This window comes from Bombina bombina, chromosome 11 (genome assembly GCF_027579735.1).
Source record: "Bombina bombina isolate aBomBom1 chromosome 11, aBomBom1.pri, whole genome shotgun sequence".
Lineage (NCBI taxonomy): Eukaryota > Metazoa > Chordata > Amphibia > Anura > Bombinatoridae > Bombina > Bombina bombina.
In genome coordinates this window covers 90,092,335-90,105,342 of record NC_069509.1, presented here as the reverse complement: position 1 = coordinate 90,105,342, position 13,008 = coordinate 90,092,335, and the positions used below count along the sequence as shown (strand labels likewise).

General features: G+C 39.0%; 1 protein-coding gene across 1 annotated transcript in view; it reads left to right on the top strand.

The window, feature by feature from the left end:
* The window catches only part of RHBDL1 (rhomboid like 1), a 180,439-nt gene that overhangs the window by 80,065 nt on the left and 87,366 nt on the right, over positions 1–13,008 (top strand). Inside the window, exon 4 of the mRNA XM_053695256.1 lies at positions 11,317–11,465. Within this exon, the coding sequence (XP_053551231.1) occupies positions 11,317–11,465 (149 nt within the window). The remainder of the gene's footprint in view (positions 1–11,316; positions 11,466–13,008) is intronic.

Below are 13,008 nucleotides of genomic sequence, written 5' to 3'. Positions count from 1 at the left end.
ATAATATGTGGATGGTGTAAGGGTACCAATGATAACCAATGGGGGCATAGAGGGAAGAGCTGTATAAAGACAGCACATGTGGGGAGACCCCAATAATACACTGTATATGCATATGAAACCTACTAAGTAATATATATTAGATATTAAGGAAAGGAAACAGTATAGGAAAGAGACACTATGCTAAGACATAAGACACCAAAACAATAAATAATCCAAAGATCAATTATAATAAAGAGTGTACAAAACCAGAAAAGAAAGAAAAAGGGAAAATGAAAAAGAACAAAAATAAATATAAATGGATTGTGGATCTCAAGATGTAGAGCCCATTATAAAAAGACCTGCCAGTCCAGGTGGGTATTAAGACCCGTAGGCATTAGAGTGTCAAGATGAAAGGTCCACTTGGCTTCCCTCTGCAGCAGTACCTTATTTCGATCACCCCCCCCCCCCCATTTAGAGGGGGACATGATCAATAATTGTTTATTTGAGATCAGTTACTTTGTGTTCGAATTCCTGAAAGTGCTGTACCACCGGTTGTTCCGATGTTCCCCTATTCAGTGCTGTTCGAATGGCCGAACGATGGTTCGCCCTCCATGTCCGTAGGTCATCCGAGGTCTTGCCCACATAATACAGACCACACGTGCAGTGTAATAGATATACAATATGCGTTGTGGTGCACGTTAGACGGTATTGATGCTTGTAAATCTTTCTCTTGTGAGGATGTGTAAAGGAGGGGCCCGTTATTAGCTCCTCACAAGTTGTACATCCCAAACACCGGAAGACACCAGGCTTTTTAGTGTCTAGCCATGTTGTTTGTTTATAGCAATGAGTGGGATCCGTTTTGACCAAAAAGTCCCGTAATGATCTTGCCCTCTTGTAGCCAATTCATGGGGATGTCATTTGGAATAAAGGTAATGCTTTATCTGTTTTGACGATGTCCCAGTTTCTGTTAATTGTATCTGTCAGTGTTCTCTTATCACTAGTATAGGTCATGACGAATGTCATTCTGTTGGGCTCTGGGGTTCTCGCACGTTGTTGTTCTTCGAAGAGTAATTTGCTTTGGGTTTCCAAAAGTTTTGTTGAATAGTTGCGTTTTGAAACGCTGTATCATATCCTCGAGTTGCTTGTCCCTGTTTGTTTCTTCAGTGTTGTTCCTTAATAGTTGGGACTTTGGTAAAGCTTTTTTGAGAGCGGGTGGGTGACAACTGGAAAAGTGCAACAGTGCATATCTGTCTGTTTCCTTTCAGAAAAGGGTGGACTCTAGCCTACCCCCCTTCTTGTAGAGTCGGACATCAAGGAAATCAATCTGTGTTTTGTCATATTGCATTTTAAACTTCAATGCTGGGTTAGCGGAATTCAAATGTCGGAACCATTTTTCCAGATCTTCCAGTGTCCCTGTCCACAACAGAAAGAGATCATCTATATATCTCTTGAAGAATGTGATCTCCTTTACCTTCAATATTTTTGTCTCAAACTCCTCGAAACAGGACATAAACAAATTGGCGTAGGATGGGGCCACATTGGACCCCATCACCGACCCTGTTAGTTGTAGGTAGAAACACTGTTCAAATCTGAAATAGTTTGTTGTTTAACAAGCTTCCAGAAGATATAGTAGAACATCTGGGGGTGGTCCCACGTATGGGTATCTAGCCAACTGAAAAGCAATAGCCTGTAAGCCCTGTTGATGAGGAATCACCGTATACAGGCTTGTTACGTCTAACTTGACCAAGAGGACATCTTCTCCTGTCTCTTCCATTCCAGAGAGTAGGGCAAGTAGAGTCGCTGAATCCCTCAGATATGAGGGCATATGCTGGACCAGGGGTTGTAGAAATGCATCCACAAAATTGGCTATAGGTTGTTGTAGGGACCCAATAGCCAAAACTATGGGTCTTCCTGGAGGATGTATAAGCTGTTTGTGGATTTTCGGTAAGGTGTAAAAAAACGGAATCTGGAGGTGTGTCACCGTCAGAATGGATACAGTATCTTTATCAAGGAACCCTTGTTCATAGGCCAATAGAATATAGCGATCAAGCTGTTGTTTATAAACTGATGTCGGATCTTGCTGTAGTAATCTATAGGTCTTGCTAATATTGTGGTTTCCAAGTCACTCAGGGGATAATCACTCAGATTAACCACTATGTTTTCTTTTACCATTTCTGTGGGATGAGGGGTGGTTTTTTCTTTGTACCCCCCTCACCTTGTCCTTGCTCTTTGCCGATGGAGTTTTTTAAGCGTGTGGTTATTCCCGCTGACTGTTGTGGGGCTTGACTCGGTACCACTGACTGCTCCTCTTCCGATCCTGACGCTGAACTCTCTAGTGTAGTTAGGTCCTTTGGTTTTTGATATTTAGGTCGCCTTCTGTGATACTGATGTTGTCTATGTCTTTCTTGAACAGAGAGTTGCCACAAGTAGACCTGTTTTTCCCTATAGTCTCCAATCACAGCTTCCAATTTTTTATTTTTGAAATCAATCAGATCTGATTCGTATTTATTGATCTGATCCTGCAATTTATTTAGCCAGTTTTCATTGGTATCTGCCTGCAATTTGGGTAAACTGGGCTGTTCATAGGTTGCAATTACTACCTTAAATAATGATAGTTGTCGTCCCACTTCCTGGATTACTAAGAGAACTAGATCCAAAGAACACTTGTTCTCTATACTGCACCAGCGCTCACAGCATGTGGGGTTGTTTCTCCCTATAGTGGGTATATTTCTTATCCAAAAAACTCTTGGGATATATCCCTTTCGGTGGTACTCAGAGAGCTACGTTCCGTGTAGGATGAGATCCTTCTCCTTTTGTTTTAACTTCAGTAAGTGTGTATAGATGTAAGACAGTTTTTCTGTAGTAGGCCTTGAGACCAGTTTATCAAAGTGAATTGTTTCAGCATCTGCTTCTGTAAACTGAAACACTCTAGCCCCAGGGATTACCTCACCTGTTTCAGATCCTTAATTTGTACTCTGCCCCTCCGTAGTGAGCATGCTGCAGTGAGACCAGTATAATATAGTCTTAGGTATAGGTTTCTGAATGATATTTAGAATAATCGGATGCAAACACACAATAATATAGATACCAGACAATGTGCACTCCGGAATTGTAATCCAACTGCCTTGGGTGCAGCAAAAAGTAGAAATAGAGCAAAGACAAAGGTCACTTTAATATGTGAACGTTTCAGAGTCAATACTGACCCGTCCTCAGACAGTGTACAGTTACACTTACCCACCACCCGAAATATAACAGTATCCAAACTGAACGCCACGCTCTCCTTAGTAGACACGCCCCCAGTGTGGGCGTCATCATCCAAGGCAACGTGTGTCAGGAGATACTATACCTACGTGAAAAAACAATTAAAACCAAGCATCATCATTATCATAAACAACAGCATATCACTGTGTGAGGAGGGAGAGAAGAAGCAAAATAACGAGGAACATTAAATCAACAAAAAATGCCTGTACGCATGGTCGCGCAAGTCCCATACACACTACCAGTGGTTACTATGGTAACAAACGCTCCCATACAAATCGTTGAGAGATGGGAGTGCAAGACCAAGAGTACAGGCATCACAATTTGACATTACTATACACACTCGGGAAAAGCCTACCCACATTCAGGGGCCAAAGGACCTAACAAGTAAAAATTAGCTGTAAATCCCAGTACGTAGAACCGGGAGCCAAACTAGCACATAGTAAAGAGCGATAAATGCATAGAGTGTAAAACAGACATTACTCAAAATATACTAGGGAAGAAAAGCCAATAGTATATAGACAGATGAGCTAAAGATGCCCGTACATATAGCCCCACAAGACAGATAACGTTATTAGCGGTTACTAAGGTAACAAACATTAATCAGTATCCAAATAACAATTTACCCCCATATCCTTACTTTGACTCCCATGTACGGTTACTTACCTGATTCGCCAGCTTCCCATCACTGAAGTGCTTTATTTACATGCCCCGCAAACTGCTCTTATGCTTATTAACAGCGCTGGGGACACTGAAGTGGCTGCAAAAGCAACAATAAGGATTATTTTTATGCACTTTGTCATACAACATGTACAGATATTTAGCCTTTTTGTTTTCTCTTAAGAAAAGATGCAATACTACTTTAGTTCTCCGTTTCCATTATGTATTTTCAATTGTAGATGATGATCAAAAACTGCTAGTTAAATAAACAATTTAATGTTGCATTTGTAAAGTAAAAGGGACATAATTCTCACTAGAAATGTGCAATTCGTTTCGGATCGATTCGGAAATTCGGCCTAATTCGGTAAATTCGGGATTTGGATCGATTCGAATTTCCGAATTAAAATAGTGCAGAATCTACCGAATAAATCCGAATTAGATCGGATTTATTCGAATTTATTCGGTAGATTCGGATGGCCATGGATTACACTAGTATTGTACAGTATATTAGGTTATATCACTCTGCTATGGGTTACACCTAATATACAGTACAGAATACTAGTCTAATACACAGCACATCCCACCTAACACTTACTGAAATTCCAAATTTCCGAACCAAATCGAACCGAATCCAGCCGAATTTATTCGAATCCAAATAAATCCGAAACAAATCCGAACCGAATGGATTCGAATTTTTCCAAATTCAAATCGATCCGAACCGAAATTCGAAAAAAATCAGAATCGATCCGAACCGAACTGAACCAAATTTTTTCACCATGCACATGTCTAATTCTCACATGCTATATCTATTGAAAGTGACACATCATTACTGTGTAAAAAGCTGACAAAAAATAACCTGAACATCTCTATGTAAAAAATGAGACATCTTACCTTCGGCTCACACTAGCAAATGCTCAGTGAACAGTTTTCTTTTCAACATGCTGCTGACAGTAGCTGAAGGATAACAGCCAATCAACTCCATCTGTGCTGATGTCACACTTTGCTAACTTCAGTGAAATCTTGTGAGATTTCATAGTAAATTTCCTTAAAGAGATATAAAACCCAACATTTTTTTTTCATGATTCAGATAGAGCATTCCATTTCAAACAACATTCCAATTTACTTATCCATCGGCTAGATTACGAGTTTTGCGTTATGAGGGGTGCGGTGCTAACTTGCACGCTATTGTCACCGCTCACTTACCTACAGCGCTGGTATTACAGGTTTTCATAAACCCGGCGTTATTAGGCAAGAAGTGAGCGTAGAGCAAAATTGAGCTCCATACAGCACTCCAATACCAGCGCTGCTGAAAGCTGCGGTGAGCTGGTTTTACGTGCTCGTGCACGATTTCCCCATAGACATCAATGGGGAGAGCCGGCTGAAAAAAAGTCTACCTGCAAAAAAGCAGCGTAAAGCTCCGTAACGCAGCCCCATTGATTCCTATGGGGAAACAAAATTTATGTTTACACCTAACAACCTAACATGAACCCCGAGTCTAAACACCCCTAATCTTACACTTATTAACCCCTAATCTGCCGCCCCCGACATTGCCGACACCTACATTATATTTATTAACCCCTAATCTGCCGCTCCGGACATCGCCGCCACTATAATAAACATACTAACCCCTAAACCGTTGCACTCCTGCATCACAAACATTAGTTAAATATTATTAACCCCTAATCTGTCGCCCCTAACATCGCCGCCACCTACCTACATTTATTAACCCCTAATCTGCTGCCCCCAACGTCACCGCCACTATACTAAAGTTATTAACCCCTAAACCTAACCCTAACATCCCCTAACTTAAATATAATTAAAATAAATCTAAATAAAACCTACTATCATTACCTAAATAATACCTATTTAAAACTAAATACTTACCTGTAAAATAAACCCTAAGCTAGCTACAATATAAATAATAGATACATTGTAGCTAGCTTAGGGTTTATTTTTATTTTACAGGCAAGTTTCTATTTATTTTAACTAGGTCGAATAGTTACTAAATATTTATTAACTATTTACTAACTACCTAGCTAAAATAAATACAAATTTAACTGTAAAATAAAACCTAACCTGTCTTACACTAACACCTAACCTTACACTACAATTAAATAAATTACCTAAATAAAATACAATTACCTAAATTACAACCCCCCCCCCCACTAATTTACACAAAATAAAAAAAGACATTATGAGATATTTAAACTAATTACACCTAAATCTAATAGCCCTATCAAAATAAAAAAGCCCCCCCAAAATAAAAATAAAAAAACTCTAGCCTAAACTAAACTACCAATAGCCCTTAAAAAGGCCTTTTGCAGGGCATTGCCCCAAAGAAATCAGCTCTTTTACCTGTAAAAAAAAATACAAACACCCTCAACAGTAAAATCCACCACCCACACAACCAACCCCCCAAATAAAATCCTAACTAAAAAACCTAAGCTCCCCATTGCCCTGAAAAGGGCATTTGGATGGGCATTGCCCTTAAAAGAGCATTTAGCTCTTTTTCAGTGCCCAAACCCTAACCTAAAAATAAAACCCACCCAATAAACCCTTAAAAAAAAAACTAACACTAACCCCCGAAGATCCACTTACAGTTTTGAAGACCGGACATCCATCCTCAATGAAGCTAGGGAGAAGTCTTCATCCAAGCAGCAAGAAGTCCTCAACAAAGCTGGGAGAAGTCTTCATCCAAGCCAGCAGAAGTGGTCCTCCAGACGGGCAGAAGTCTTCATCCAGACGGCATCTTCTATCTTCATCCATCTGGAGCGGCTCCATCTTCAAGACATCCGGCACGGAGCATCCTCTTCTTCCGACATCTTCTTCCAGAATGAAGGTTCCTTTAAGTGACGTGATCCAAGATGGCGTCCCTTGAATTCTGATTGGCTGATAGAATTCTATCAGCCAATCGGAATTAAAGGTGATAAAATCCTATTGGTGGATCCAATCAGCCAATAGGATTGAGCTGGCATTCTATTGGCTGTTCCAATCAGCCAATAGAATGACAGCTCAATCCTATTGGCTGATTGCATCAGCCAATATGATTTTTTCACCTTTAATTCCGATTGGCTAATAGAATTCTATCAGCCAATCGTAATTCAAGGGACGCCATCTTGGATGACGTCATTTAAAGGAACCTTCAATCTGGAAGAAGACTTCGATTGAATAGGATGCTCTGCGCTGGATTTCTTGAAGATGGAGCTGCTCCGTGCCAGATGGATGAAGACTTCTTCCCGGCTTCGTTGAGGATGGATGTCCGGTCTTCAAATCTGAAGTGGATCTTCGGCGGTTAGTGTTAGTGGCTTTTGGGCACTGAAAAAGAGCTAAATGCCCTTTTCAGGGCAATGGGGAGCTTAGGTTTTTTTAGTTAGGATTTTATTTGTGGGGTTGGTTGTGTGGGTGGTGGGTTTTACTGTTGGGGGGTTGTTTGTATATTTTTTTACAGGTAAAAGAGCTAATTTCTTTGGGGCAATGCCCCGCAAAAGGCCCTTTTAAGGGCTATTGATAGTTTAGCTTAGTAAAGCAATATATTCTCCAGCACCAGTGGCTATCGGTGTGCAAGTTGAAGGAGCCACTGCTTAAAGACTCCAAACAATCACAAAGTCTATAAAGTCAGCAGCACGACCAAGGTAGACTTTATTTAATAAAGTCTACTTTGGTTGTGCTGCTGAGTTTATAGACTTTGTGGTAGTTTAGTTTAGGCTAGGGGGGGTATTTGGGGGGGGGGCTTTTTATTTTGATAGGGCTATTAGATTAGGTGTAATTAGTTTAAAGATCTTGTAATTTCTTTTTTATTTTGTGTAATTTAGTGTTTGTTGTTTTTTTGTAATTTAGGTAATTGTATTTAATTAATTAATGTAATTTATTTAATTGTAGTGTAAGGTTAGGTGTTTGTGTAAAACAGGTTAGGTTTTATTTTACAGGTAAATTTGTATTTATTTTAGCTAGGTAGTTAGTAAATAGTTAATAACTATTTACTAACTATTCTACCTAGTTTAAATAAATACAAACTTGCCTGTGAAATAAAAATAAACCCTTAGCTAGCTACAATGTAACTATTAGTTATATTGTAGCTAGCTTAGGGTTTATTTTACAGGTAAGTATTTAGTTTTAAATAGCTATTATTTAGGTAATGATAGGAATTTTATATTAGATTTATTTTAATTATATTTAAGTTAGGGGGTGTTAGGGTTAGACTTAGATTTAGGGGTTAATAAATTTAGTATAGTGGCGGCGACGTTGGGGGTGGCAGATTAGGGGTTAATAAATGTAGGTAGGTGGCGGCGATGTTAGGGACAGCATATTAGGGGTTAATAATATTTAACTAGTGTTTGCGAGGCGGGAGTACGGCGGTTTAGGGGTTAATATGTTTATTATAGTGGCAGCGATGTCCGGAGCGGCAGATTAGGGGTTAATAAATTTATTTTAGTGTTTGCGATGCGGAAGGGCCTCGGTTTAGGGGTTAATAGCTAGTTTATGGGTGTTAGTGTCCTTTTTAGCTCTTTAGATATGAGTTTTATGCTATAGCTTTATAGCGTAAAACTCATAACTACTGACTTTAGATTGCGCTACGAATCTTGCAAGATAGGCTGTACCGCTCACTTTTTGGCCTCCCAGAAAAAGCTTGTAATATCGGCGCTATGGAGTCCCATTGAAAAAAGACTTTACGCAAATTGCGTAAGTTAATTTGCGGTACGGCCAAAAAAGTGTGCGGTACAGCTTTTTGGACAAGACTCGTAATAGCAGCGGTAGTGAAAAAGCAGCGTTATAACCCATAACGCTGCTTTTTCACTCATAACGCAAAACTCGTAATCTAGCCTAATGTTTCTTCATTCTATTGTTATCCTTTGTTGAAAAGCAGGAAAGTAAGTTCAGGATAATGCACGTGTGCAGCTCTATGGGCTTGATTTATCAAACAGGGGAGTACATATTCACGCCTGTCCGCCCAGTTAAATTTACCATTGCACACAAGCTCTCCTTGCAAACCTGCCCGCACGTGATTGGCTGTGCTGTGTCGGAAGAGACAGTGGAGATTGAAATTATCCACCTAAGAGAACAGGGCAGGGAAGCGGTGGTCTGATGACTACTGCTTGATAAATCCTGACTGCAGGTTTGCTTATGTGATCCTGCAGTCAAAGGGGAATAAATAGTCTTATATGGCAGCAGTTTTGCAACAATGTTATGCATTAGCAAGAACACTAGATGGCAGCACTATTTCCTATCATTTAGTGCCCCAGACTTATGCATGCTACCTACCTAGATATCTCTTCAACAAAGAATAACAAGAGAACAAAGCAAATTTGATAACAGAAGTAAATTGGAAACTTTTTGAAAAAAATGTATGCTCTGTCTGAATCATGAAAAAAAATAATTAGGGTTTCATGACATTTTAAATTGAGGAGGGAAATAACATGACTGTGCCTGCACAAGTTAGATGCACGTTCCCTTGCAAGTCCCAGGGCTAGCATCCTTATTGGCTATGTAAAGTCCTGATACAATGGAATGTGGCTACTGAGGAAATTTGAAGTAAAATATCTTCCTATTTTTACACAGAGATATTCTATTGTCTAGTCAGCTTTTTATATGTATGCTGCATCACTTTAAAGTGCTTTAACATTTCGGTATCATGTCCCTTTAAATACAATTAGTGCATGTTTACACAATGCATGTGATGGCTGATTTGTTGTAAAATGATATCACCATACTGAATCTTTATAAAATGGATATATTTACAGTGTTCTCTTAAAAAATTCAGACTTAAAGTGACAATCTAGTCCCAAAAAAACTTTCATAATTCAGATAGAGAATGTAATTTAAAACATCTTTCCAATTTATTTTTATCACCAATTTGGCTTTGTTTTCTTTGTATTCTTAGTTGAAAGCCAAACCTAGGAGGTTTATATGGTCATTTTTTAGACATCGAAGGCCGACTCTAATCTGAATGCATTTTGACAGTTTTTCACCAGTAGAGGGCGTTAGTTCATGTGTGTCATATAGATAACATTGTGCTCATGCACGTGGAGTTACCTAGTAGTGAGCACTGATTGGCTAAAATGCAAGTCTGTCAAAAGAACTGAAATAAGGGGGCAGCCTGCAGATGCTTAGATACAAGGTAATCACAGAGGTAAAAAATGTATCAATATAACTGTGTTAGTTATGCAAAACTTGGGGAATGGGTAATAAAGGGATTATCTCTATTTCAAAACAATAAAAAGTCTGGTGTAGACTGTCCCTTTAAAGGGACAGTTTACTCAAAAAACTTTCTCCCATTTAATTTGTTTGCAATTATCCACTTTACCTGCTGGAGTGTATTAAATTGTTTACAAGTATTTAAATTAACCTTATATTGGCATTTGAAATAGTTGATTTAGCCTGGGGTATCCCCACCCATCCTGAAAGTTTTTGTCCTTAAAGGGCCATTAAACCCAAAAAAATGTTTTCACAATTCAGATTTAGAATACAATTTTAAATAACATTCCAATTTACTTCTATTATCTAATTTGCTGCAATCTTTGTATATCCTTTGTTAAAGAAATAGCAATGCACATTGGTGAGCCAATCACATGAGGCATCTATGTGCAGCCACCTATCAGAAGCTACTGAGCCTATCTAGATATGCTTTTCAGGAAAGAATATCAAGAGAATGAAGCAAATTAGATAATAGAAGTAAATTAGAAAGTTGTTTAAAATGGTATTCTCTGTCTGAATCATGAAATAAAAAAATGTGGGTTTAATTTCCCTTTAAGGCCAAGCTGTATTAACACAGCCAGTAGAAGAAATTACACTCCCAGTGGAATTTAGAAGAGATAAGGTAATACAATGTTAATTTTCCATTGTTCTCTCCAAGTATTGGTCTCTGGTTTATGGACAGATATAAGATAAAAAAAAGCATGTCTATGTACACAATGTGATAAAGTAATGAGATCTGATTATACCTACAAGCTCAACCTATTTTATTAGGTTGTGGCTTCAAAACACAAAATCAGTTAATTCATATACACAAATAAACCTTAAAAAAAAGCAAATCTCATACATTTTATACTCTGCAGCTGGTAAAATAGTAATTGGAAACACATTAAGGGAAAAACTATTTTATATTATACTGTCCCTTTAAGGTTAAGAATGAAAAACCTTCCATGCATTAAGCCCTGGTGTAAGTAATTTATGCAGATGTATGCATGAAATTGAGCAAATCATTCCCACATAATTTTACAAGGCATAACTGATAGGAAAGGTCCCACAAGGTACAAGGTCTCATTTAAAATAGCACTAATGGAATGTTGTTTAATTATCAGGAAGATATTAAAAGGGGAGGTGAACCTTAAAGTCACCAAAGCTAATGCTGGGTTCGGGCAATAATGAGGTTAACACTACAGCATGGTTTGACGCTTTTACTGATTTTTTTACTCTTGACAGCTTATCGTGTTTCTTTGTTATGGAATACGGCTGAACAAATGGGTCTTACAGACTTATCATCCAGAATACATGAAGAGTCCCCTGGTCTATCACCCTGGGCACCGAGCACGTGCCTGGCGCTTCCTTACCTATATGTTCATGCACGTCGGGTAAGTACTGCCAAAGGATACCAAGAATAAATTAGAAAAATGATAGGTATGACTGTCAGAAACAAAATGAACTTTTTATAATTCAGATAGAGCATGCAATTTTAAGCAACTTTCTAATTTACGCCTATTAACAATTTTTCTTCGTTTTTTTTTTTTAAAAGCAGGAATGTAAAGCTTAGGGGCAGGTCCATTTTTGGTTTAGCATCTGGGTAGCGCTTGCTAATTGGTGCCTAAATGTACCCACCAATCAGCAAGCGCTACCCAGGGTGCTGAGCTCCTAAGCTTACATGCCTGCCTTTTCAAATAAAGATACCAAGAGATCAAAGAAAAATTGATAATAGGAGTAAATTAGAATGTTGCTTAAAATTTGCTCTATCAAGAAAGAAAAAAAGTGGGTTTAATATCCCTTTTAACCTTTTAACGCCGTTATGCCGTTCCATTCCGTCATAATTACACTGGGCTTTAGAGCCGTTATGACGGAATAGAACGGCATAACGGTTTTCAGCTCCTGTGCCCCCTCCGTTATTTTGTTTGTTGTGGATCCGGTTGGGGGATGTGCCTAGCACCTCTGGCACTCCCCCAGGATCCAATCAGCATGGAGGGGGTGTATCGATTGTCCCCTGTAACACTGTAGCAGCCAATGAGTGGAATCATTGGCTGTTACAAGTGTATCCGCTTCCTCTCTGCTCTCAGTGCGATCTGAGAGAGAGAGGAAGACAGTTTAGTGTTGGTGTGTGCTGCAGAAAGCTAGAGAGGGAGAAAAAATATAGTTACAAACAATATATATATTTTTTTTGCTGCTGATCACAGAGCTGCTACTGTGATCAGCCTAATATAACTTGCTTAGCCTGTTAGGGCTTTGATCAGTGTTGATCAAAAGCGTTGGGGGTTTATTTGTGGGGGTTACAAATATATATATATATTGTTTTTGCTGCTGATCACTGAGCTGCTACTGTGATCAGCCTAATATCACAGTGATCAGCCTGTCAGGGCTTTGATCAGTGCCCAAAAGTTTATTTGTGGGGATCTTTAGTTATTATTAACCCCTTCCCTGCTGTTCCCAATCACTACCCTTCCCAGTTCCTTTTTTTTTTTAGTTTATAAAAAAAAAAAAAAAAAAAAAAATATATATAAAGAAAAAATCATAATTTAAAAAAAAAAAAAAAAAAAGGGAATAGGGTGGGTGGGAATAGGTGGGTGGTAATTGGGAGGTGGTAATTGGGGTGGTTTAGTGGGATTTTGGGGAAGGTGAAGTGGTAATTGGTGGTGGTGAAGTGGTACTTTGTACTGAAAAAAATCCCTTATGGCACGCTATTCAGCAGAAGAGGCTTATGCCATTCTTGCCGCAGATTCAGGGAGTGAAACCCTCTCTGCTCTGTCTGACAGCGCAACCCTTACGGCATCAGATATAGAGCCCCTGAGTGATACATCTGATGCTGGTGCTCCCTGCCCGCCACCTAAAAGGAGGCGTCGCACAAATGACCAAAATTGGATACCCCCAAATTTCACTGCCCCAGAAATGCCAGAATTTACTGAGACTCCT